Source organism: Etheostoma cragini, unplaced genomic scaffold (genome assembly GCF_013103735.1).
Source record: "Etheostoma cragini isolate CJK2018 unplaced genomic scaffold, CSU_Ecrag_1.0 ScbMSFa_3110, whole genome shotgun sequence".
Lineage (NCBI taxonomy): Eukaryota > Metazoa > Chordata > Actinopteri > Perciformes > Percidae > Etheostoma > Etheostoma cragini.
Window position 1 is genome coordinate 18,076 of NW_023267345.1, and position 9,319 is coordinate 27,394.

The following is a 9,319-nucleotide window of genomic DNA, read 5'->3' on the forward strand; positions in this document are numbered from 1 at the left end:
TATTATTATTATTATTATTATTATTATTAGTCTCTGGGTGTAACCTGTATATTATTATTATTATTATTATTATTATTAGTCCCTGGGTGTAACCTGTATATTATTATTATTATTATTATTAGTCTCTGGGTGTAACCTGTATATTATTATTATTATTATTAATATTATTATTATTCTCAGTCCTCGGGTGTAACCTGTATATTGTTATTATTATTATGACTATTATTATTTTTATTACTATTATTATTATTATTATTATTATTATTATTAACGGTCTCAGAGTGTAACAGGGTCATGTTTTAATATTCCGACACGATAGGGGGCGGTATACATATCCTCGCGCTAAGAGTCCGTCATCAAATAAAGCAGTAGAAGAAGAAGACCGCGGAAGGGATGATCGTCACCGCCCACACTGTAGTAATCCTACCAGTCTACGATAATAATCCGTCCGTGGTGCCGAGGGATGGAAGGTAAGTTTCTCTTGTTCTCTGAACTGGAGCTGACCCTAACTGTAACGACCCGTAACTAGTAGCCTAACGCTAGAACCGGGTTAGTGAGGAGGAAACGAGGCTCCGCGAGTGGGGGGGGGGGACAAAAAGCTGCGTTGAAGTCGGACAGGTCCAGCCGATTCCAGCCGCCTTCAGGCTGGACAGGAAGTGACCAAAACACTGTGGTGAGATTCTGATTTAATACAATCTAATCAGACCCCATATCAGCTGGTCCCCAGTCTCTATTGTTTTAATGATGACAGAGTAGATCTCAGAATGCTCTACATGAGATCTGGTACGGATTTTAATTAACACACTGGAGATGATCTGAGATCAGATTTAGTCTTTCTGACTTCTTAACGTCCATCACGTCCATGGACATAGGCTCAGCCTATGTGACAATAAAATTAGTTTTGGTTAAAATCAACAAATAATCATGAGAATAATCGCAATCAAAATTTGTATCAAAATAATGGTGTTTATTGTTTTGGCCTTAATCGTGCAGCCCTTCTTAAATCTTCCATTTTTACCAGAAACGCAAATTATTTCATTAATTTATCCATTCATTAGTTCATTAATTTATCACTTCATTAACTAATTAATTTATTCATTCATTAATTCACCGTCCCACGATCAGTTTCACCATTTAGACCATAATTAGTTTCTAGGGTCATAACGAGAGTTATCTGGCTTTAACGAGGTTCTCTGTCTGCTGACATCACAGTGACATCACCAAACAGGAAGTGCCCTGCTGTCACAGGAAGTAGCAGAAAGATCAAAGACAACGCGGCCGACTGGCACAACCTGATGCTCCGCTGGGAAAAACTGAACGAGGACGGTTTTACCGCCGCGGGAAACATCACGGCTATCACCCTCACACGGTCAGTTACAGTTACTCTAGGTACTCTAGATACTCTCTACTCTAGGTACTCTGGATACTCTCAACTCTAGGTACTCTGGTTACTCTCTACTCTAGTTACTCTCTACTCTAGGTACTCTGGTTACTCTCTACTCTAGGTACTCTGGATACTCTCTACTCTAGGTACTCTGGTTACTCTCTACTCTAGGTACTCTGGTTACTCTCTACTCTAGTTACTCTCTACTCTAGTGGTTACTAGGTACTCTGGTTACTCTCTACTCTAGGTACTCTAGATACTCTCTACTCTAGTTACTCTGGATACTCTCAACTCTAGGTACTCTGGTTACTCTCTACTCACTCTCTACTCTAGGTACTCTGGATACTCTCTACTCTAGGTACTCTGGATACTCTCTACTCTAGTGGTTACTAGGTATTCTGGTTACTCTCTACTCTAGGTACTCTGGTTACTCTCTACTCTAGTGGATACTAGGTACTCTGGTTACTCTCTACTCTAGTGGTTACTAGGTACTCTGGATACTCTCTACTCTAGGTACTCTGGTTACTCTCTACTCTAGTGGTTACTAGGTACTCTGGTTACTCTCTACTCTAGGTACTCTGGTTACTTTCTACTTTAGGTGCTCTACTCTTACATCACGGCTATCACCCTCACACAGTCAGTTACAGATAAACACAGCGACAAAGTGCAAAACACCCCCACAAGTCTGATCTCTGTCACATAACTGGCCCCCACAGCAGGACACGGGGGGGGGGGGGTTCTTGCATGATAATGATGACCTCACTTCTCTTTTCTGTCTCCAGATCGCAGAGTGATCAGCGTCTGCTGCTGGACGACCCCCCCTCCCCCCCGTCGGCCATGTCCGAGCAGCCAGGGGGCGCTGCAGAGCTGCAAGAAGAATGCTGCAAACTGCAGGACGTCGTCCATAAAATGGTGAACCCCCTCGCTTTTTAGTACCTTACAAAGACACCGTAGTTACACATTATCTGTGTAGGGTTGCCATGTTTGTGGTCCGTTAAGGGGTTGATGGAACGAGCCTTCTTTATAGCTCTGTTTCCATCCAAAAATTCTTTATGGAAACAATCAATTTGATGAACGTCGACTCAAAGGAAACGCGTTGGTCTCATCAGATTAATCTTGATGATTTTCTTCTTATGTGAGAAACGCTGATGAAACCTTATCTCCTGAATGAATAACGAGTTGATTAAGGTTTAGGTCATTTTATCGTTGCAACTTGCCACAAAACGCAGAAGAAGAAGAAGTGGTAGTTAATGTCCACCAGTATGTCTTCTGAACCTCTGAATAGTTCTACTTGTTGTTAAACTGGACGGTCCAATAACCTCTGAATAGTTCTACTTGGGGGGTGGGGGGTGAGGGAACTCGGGGGGTTTTCTATGACCTGCAGATCAGAATTAAGACGAGATCAGGTTTTTATTTAGTGACTTCCAGGTTTTTTCTGATGTTTCTCTTCTTCCTGTCAGGTCACCGTGGTGACGAAGATGGAGCGTCTGATGACATCACAGCGAGGCGTTCAGGATCTGGAGGAGTTTCAGTTTGGACCTGAAGGAAGAAAGGTTCCTCTGTTTCACAGCTGGAGTACTAAACACTTCAGTAAGTTAACCTAAATCCCAACCCAGCCACCACGCCACCAGAACCTGACTCTGATGAGTCTGATGTTTCTGAAGAGTCTGAGTCGGTTTCAGATGAGTCAGATGAGTCAGATGAGTGTTTCTGATGTTTCAGATGAGTCAGATGAGTGTGATGAGTGTTTGAGGTTTCAGATGAGTCTGTTTCAGATGAGTCTGATGAGTGTTTCAGATTTTTCAGATGAGACTGATGAGTGTTTCTGATGTTTCAGATGAGTCAGATGAGTGTTTGAGGTTTCAGATGAGTCTGATGAATCTGTTTCAGATGAGTCAGATGAGTCTGATGAGTCTGTTTCAGATGAGTGTTTCTGATGTTTCAGATGAGTGTGTCTCAGATGAGTCTGATGAGTCTGTTTCAGATAAGTCTGATGAGTGTTTCTGATGTTTCTGATGAGTCTGTTTCAGATGAGACTGATGAGTGTTTCTGATGTTTCTGATGAGTCTGTTTCAGATGAGACTGAGTGTTTCTGATGTTTCAGATGAGTCAGATGAGTGTTTGAGGTTTCAGATGAGTCTGATGAGTCTGTTTCAGATGAATCTGATGAGTCTGTTTCAGATGAGTGTTTCTGATGTTTCAGATGAGTCAGATGAGTGTTTGAGGTTTCAGATGAGTCTGATGAGTCTGTTTCAGATGAATCTGATGAGTCTGTTTTAGATGAGTGTTTCTGATGTTTCAGATGAGTCAGATGAGTGTTTGAGGTTTCAGATGAGTCTGATGAGTGTGTCTCAGACTCATCTGATGAGTCAGTTTCAGATGAGTCTGACGGGTGTTTCTGATGTTACTGATGAGTCAGAGGAGTCTTTCTCTGATGTTTCAGATGAGTCTGTTTCTGATGTTTCAGATGAAGCGTGTGGCTTCCTGCTGGCATCCTTCCAGCAGGAGCTGCAGTTGAAGCAGCTGGTCCTGCAGGAAGTGGGTCACACGGCGACATCTGACCTCTGCATGGTCTACCTGTCCTGCTGGCTGCAGCAGCCATTCCTCCCCCCCCAGACCAGACTCGGACTGGAGGCTCTGCTGCTGGAGACCGGACACCGCCCTCTATAACCCCCCCACAGAATTAAAGACTGAGTTTCTGCTCCATGTGGAGATGTGTTGACATTCAGGGTTTTGTTTAATTTGTTTAAAATAAAGTATTTAATTTGTTTTGCACTTTGTCTTCATGTAAAACAGAAACAGAAGTTCTGTCTGCAGAAATGCTGCTGATATTAACTTAAATAATACCTACTGTCTATATAATACATAAAAACCTATTGTTCAACGGTTTCTTTCTACCTGCCCAAAGTCCACGTTTACTGCCCCTCTATAAAATGGTTTTTAATATCTGCAGAATCTTTTATCATCAGACATTCTCTAATAATGGGTTAGTTCTCACGTCCTCCGCCCGTCGGCAGCATCCATCATGTGATGACATCATTTAGTGATGTCATCATTCAGTGATGACAAACAGGAGTCGAGTTCGTCAGATCAGTTTATTGGAGGAAGAGGAAATGTTTTAAACCATCAACAAATCAGCAAACTTTCATTTCCTCCAAAGGGTTTTCAGTTCAAAAACGTTCCGAAAACATTTTCCAAACTTTCCGAAAACATTTCATTAACGTTCTCCAAACGTTCCATTAATGTTCCGCTGTGTAGTTTTATAAAAAGTAATAAAATAGTGCAACTTTTTTAAACTTTGTTTTTCGTATTTATCTACATATAAACAGCAACTAATCAGCTTTTACTTTGAAATTAACACATTCAGATATGGAAACACTGAAGGAAAAAACAAGTTAATCAGTCCAGATTCCTTAAAAACGGCCGGAGAAACTGAAGGAACCAATCGGAGAACGATAAATAAGACTTGTGAGCGTGAGAACTCAAACGGATCCTTGTGAGAATAATGTTGAAGCCGCTTGCTTCTCTGAGTTTTTCTTAAATATCAGAAAAGAGAAAAAGAAAAGCAGAAGTCTTTCAGACGGCAGCTCTGGGGACGACCTGGGAAAGACTTCACGGGTCAACGAGAGATTAAAGGACCACATTGTCCCGTTAGTCCTCTAACTCACACTTTTTAAAGCTGCAGACAGCATGGTGCGTTCAGGTTATGTCCAGCAATTACAACACCACCCTGTAGATGCAGACCGTCAGCGTGGTGCGTTCAGGTTCTGTCTGGGGTTTACAACACCACCCTGTAGATGCAGACTGTCAGCGTGGTGCGTTCAGGTTCTGTCCGGGGTTTATAACTCCACCCTGTAAATGCAGACGGTCAGCGTGATGTGTTCAGGTTCTGTCCGGGGTTTATTACACCACCCTCATGATGCAGACTGTCAGCGTGGTGTGTTCAGGTTCTGTCCGGGGTTTAGAACACCACCCTGATGATGCAGACTGGCAGTGTGGTGTGTTCAGGTTCACTGAGGATTTGTGGCTGCATCTGATGCTTCGATGCCCAGCAGCGCCTGCACCGCCTCAAGCGGGACGCCCTCGGGGGTTTGGATGTGCATGGTGGTGCCGTCCGGCCCGTTGACAATCACAATCCGGTCCAGACCGGGCTCGGCCATCTGCACCGTCAGTCCCTCCGTCTGGATGTAGATCTCCTGGCCCTCCTGTAGCGCCACAGACAAGTCCTTCTGCTGCTGAGGAGGAGCCAGAGTCTGGGTGGGCACGGAGGTCTGGGTGAAGCCAGGATCTGGGACCAGGCCAGACTCGGGAGTCTGTGATTCTGCAGGGTTCCCGGATTTTTCCAGAGCCTCAGGACTTGAACTCAGAGCTTTCTCCAGCTCCTTCATTTGGGCCGAGATGTCTCCGGAGCTAAGGACCCGGTCCTGGCTCGCAGCCACAGGATCAACCTCCATGGGCGAGTCAGGGGGCAGAGCCTGGGTGGTGGTGGAGCCACAGACCCTGAGGGAGCAGAGAAACACTTTCAATTCAATTCAATTCAATTCAATTTTATTTATAGTATCAATTCATAACAAGAGTTATCTCAAGACACTATACAGATAGACCACACTCCAGAATTTACAAGGACCCAACAGTTCTAGTAGTCTCCTCCAGAGCAAGCAACAGTGCAACAGTGATACACTTTATCACCCCGTGGAACCAAGGGAAGATTGTGGAAAAGCTCAACTGATTAAATAACTATTGAAATTATGATTTGATTAAAAAAATCTATGAGCTGTAACATCAAACTAGTCTCCTATGGTAGGGACGTGGTCTCATACGGTAGGGGTGTGGTCTCATACGATAGGGGTGTGGTCTCATGGTAGGGTTGTTATTTCATACGGTAGAGGTGTGGTCTCATAGGGCGGGGTGTGGTCTCATATGGAAGGGGTGTGGTTTCATACATAGGGGTGTGGCCACCTCACCTGGAGGCAGCAGCGGTACTCAGCTGTTTGGATCCGCCTGCAATCAGCAGAGGAGAAAAGGAGACGGAGCAGGGCTTCACATCTGTCACAGCAGGGGTTACGCCTGGGGTCACAGAGGTCACAGAAGGGGTTACGCCTGGGGTCACAGAGGTCACAGAAGGGGTTACGCCGGGGGTCACAGAGGTCACAGAAGGGGTTACGCCAGGGGTCACAGAGGTCACAGCAGGGGTTACGCCGGGGGTCACAGAGGTCACAGCAGGGGTTACGCCGGGGGTCACAGAGGTCCCAGCAGGGGTTACATCGGGGGTCACAGAGCTCACAGCAGGGGTCACAGCGGGGGTAAAGGCGGGGGTCACACCAGGGGTCACGCCAGGGGTCACAGCCGGGGTCAGTGTGGTCCGGCCTGGGAGAGAAAAGTAGAAACGCAGAAACATGTTCAGTTTAAACGTCTGGACAGAGCTGAATTATGGAGGGATTTTAACCGATTTACCACTGGATGGCAGAAGGGAACTTTACTACAACTGGAGTTCCTCTTGATGCATTTTAACCATGATTAAGCTAGCTTCTAGCTGTGATAGGCTAAAAAAAGCTGTTGGGTGGTCTAGTTTTAGCTACGGTAGGTTAAGGTTAGCTGCTGCGTAGCGTTAGCTTTGTTAAGCTAACGTTAGCTGCTGCGTAGTGTTAGCTATCGTCTTGTGCAGCAATGCTTCTGCTGCCAGTAACGATTTAGAGCAGCAGAGGGTAAATCCAAGCCCAGTTACAGGTGCAGTAGGGTGTAGTACAAGTCATGTGCAGTAGGGTGTAGTACAGGTCAGGTGCAGTAGGGTGTAGTACAGGTCAGGTGAAGTAATAATAATAATATTAATAATAATACATTTTATTTGTAATGCACCTTACATTTAAGACCAAGTGCTACAGGTAAGATCATAAAAGCATAAAAACAATTTTAAAAAAAATAGTGCAACAACATTATTGTGCAAAGTTAAAAATCATAGGTTCTGCTAAAAATAAAAGTTTTTAGTTCTTTTTAAAATGTCTCAATAGTTTGTGGTTCCTAGTAGGGTGTAATACAGGTGTAGTAGGGTGTAGTACAGGTCAGGTGCAGTAGGGTGTAGTACAGGTCAGGTGCAGTAGGGTGTAGTACAGGTCAGATGTAGTAGGGTGTAGTACAGGTCAGGTGCAGTAAGGTGTAGTACAGGTCAGTTGCAGTAGGGTGTAGTACAAGTCATGTGCAGTAGGGTGTAGTACAGGTCAGGTGCAGTAGGGTGTAGTACAGGTCAGGTGTAGTAGGGTGTAGTACAGGTCAGTTGCAGTAGGGTGTAGTACAAGTCATGTGCAGTAGGGTGTAGTACAGGTCAGGTGCAGTAGGGTGTAGTACAGGTCAGGTGTAGTAGGGTGTAGTACAGGTCAGGTGCAGTAGGGTGTTGTACAGGTCAGTTGCAGTAGGGTGTAGTACAGGTCAGGTGAAGTAGGGTGTAGTACAGGTCAGGTGTAGTAGGGTGTAGTGCGGGTGTAGAAGTTGTACCTGTTTTGACCGTCTGGATCCCATTCTGGTGAACGGAAACGCTGTTCTCCATCTTGAATCTCTTTGAAGGCGGCAGCATCTTAGAATTCTGTAAACAGAGGTAGCGTTAGCCAGGGTTAGCGTTAGCCAGGGTTAGCGTTAGCCAGGTAACTAGAAGATGTCCTGGGTTAATATGAGCCATGTCACCAGAAGATGTCCTGGGTTAGCTTGAACCCGGTCATCAAAATATGCCCTGAGTTAGCGTGAGCCAGGTCACCAGAGGATGTCCTGGGTTAGTGTGAGCCAGGTCACTAGAAGATGTCCTGGGTTAATATGAGCCAGGTCACCAGAAGAGGTCCTGGGATAATATGAGCCAGGTCACCAGAAGATGTCCTGGGTTAATGTGAGCCAGGTCACCAGAAGATGTCTTGGGTTAATATGAGCCAGGTCACCAGAAGATGTCCTGGGTTAATGTGAGCCAGGTCACCAGAAGATGTCCTGGGTTAGTGTGAGCCAGGTCACCAGAAGATGTCCTGGGTTAATGTGAGCCAGGTCACCAGAAGATGTCTTGGGTTAATATGAGCCAGGTCACCAGAAGATGTCCTGGGTTAATATGAGCCAGGTCACCAGAAGATGTCCTGGGTTAATCTGAGCCAGGTTACCAGAACGTCTGAACACAGCTGGTTTAAACATACTGGAACCAGACCTGGATCTAAACCAGACCTGGATCTAAACCAAACCTGGATCTAAACCAGACCTGGATCTAAACCAAACCTGGATCTAAACCAGACCTGGATGCAAACCAAACCTGGATCTAAACCAGACCTGGATTCTACTCTGAGTCCTGATCCAGTTTACCTCCATGTATCGGACGTTCTTATTGGTCAGACTGGAGCTGGGAGACGCTCCAGGAACCACCTTCATCCTGTTCACCTCATCCAGGATCCCCAGACACCGGGCCACCTGGAACACACACAAACACACACACAAACAAAAACAAACACAAACACAAACACACACACACACACAGAGAGAGTAAGTAAGGGAGTTGTGTTTGAGATAGCAAGTTGGCCCTGCAGGGCTCGATCCCCGGTCCAGGCTCGATCCCCGGTCCAGGCTCGATCCCCGGTCCAGGCAGAGTCTGATCCCAGCTTTGTAAAAATTGTAAATAAGTCAATGTTATTCAAAGAAGTTAGTTTTGAACTAACCATGTTTGAATTAGGTCAGTCTCAGCTGGTACTATGTGCAGTCATATATCGGCCTCCTAAATATAATAAGGATTTTATCTGTGACTTCTCCAATTTCCTGTCTGAAATCATGCCGAAATATGACCGGATTTTAATTGTAGGGGATATTAATATTCATGCATGTTGTCCTACAACTCCCCTAGCAAAAGACTTTTTAAATCTTATCGATGCTTTTAACCTTAAAGTTTGTTTCTGGTCCGACACAGGTCCGTGGTCACAC

General features: G+C 45.1%; 2 protein-coding genes across 2 annotated transcripts in view; one reads left to right on the forward strand and one right to left on the reverse strand.

Moving 5' to 3' along the window:
- Nucleotides 1–463: 463 nt before the first annotated feature.
- On the forward strand, nt 464–4,118 carry cinp (cyclin-dependent kinase 2 interacting protein). The gene is made up of 5 exons (XM_034865894.1): nt 464–470; nt 1,189–1,369; nt 2,167–2,296; nt 2,845–2,974; nt 3,852–4,118. The coding sequence occupies exons 1-5, from the start codon at nt 464–466 to the stop codon at nt 4,052–4,054; spliced, it is 651 nt and encodes a 216-aa protein (XP_034721785.1). The 3' UTR covers nt 4,055–4,118.
- Nucleotides 4,119–6,445: 2,327 nt separating this feature from the next.
- znf839 (zinc finger protein 839) overlaps nt 6,446–9,319 on the reverse strand; it is a 12,590-nt gene continuing 9,716 nt past the window's right edge. The window contains exons 5-9 of the mRNA XM_034865895.1: nt 8,925–9,003; nt 8,711–8,815; nt 7,874–7,961; nt 6,549–6,751; nt 6,446–6,451 (exon numbers count right to left, since the gene is read on the reverse strand). Of these exons, the coding sequence (XP_034721786.1) occupies nt 6,446–6,451; nt 6,549–6,751; nt 7,874–7,961; nt 8,711–8,815; nt 8,925–9,003 (481 nt within the window). The remainder of the gene's footprint in view (nt 6,452–6,548; nt 6,752–7,873; nt 7,962–8,710; nt 8,816–8,924; nt 9,004–9,319) is intronic.

Excerpts from the sequence above, each read along its gene's own strand:
- cinp (XM_034865894.1), top strand. Across the intron at positions 1,370-2,166 it reads ACGGCTATCACCCTCACACG|ATCGCAGAGTGATCAGCGTC; the intron begins GTCAGTTACAGT and ends TTCTGTCTCCAG. Across the intron at positions 2,975-3,851 it reads CTGGAGTACTAAACACTTCA|ATGAAGCGTGTGGCTTCCTG; the intron begins GTAAGTTAACCT and ends CTGATGTTTCAG.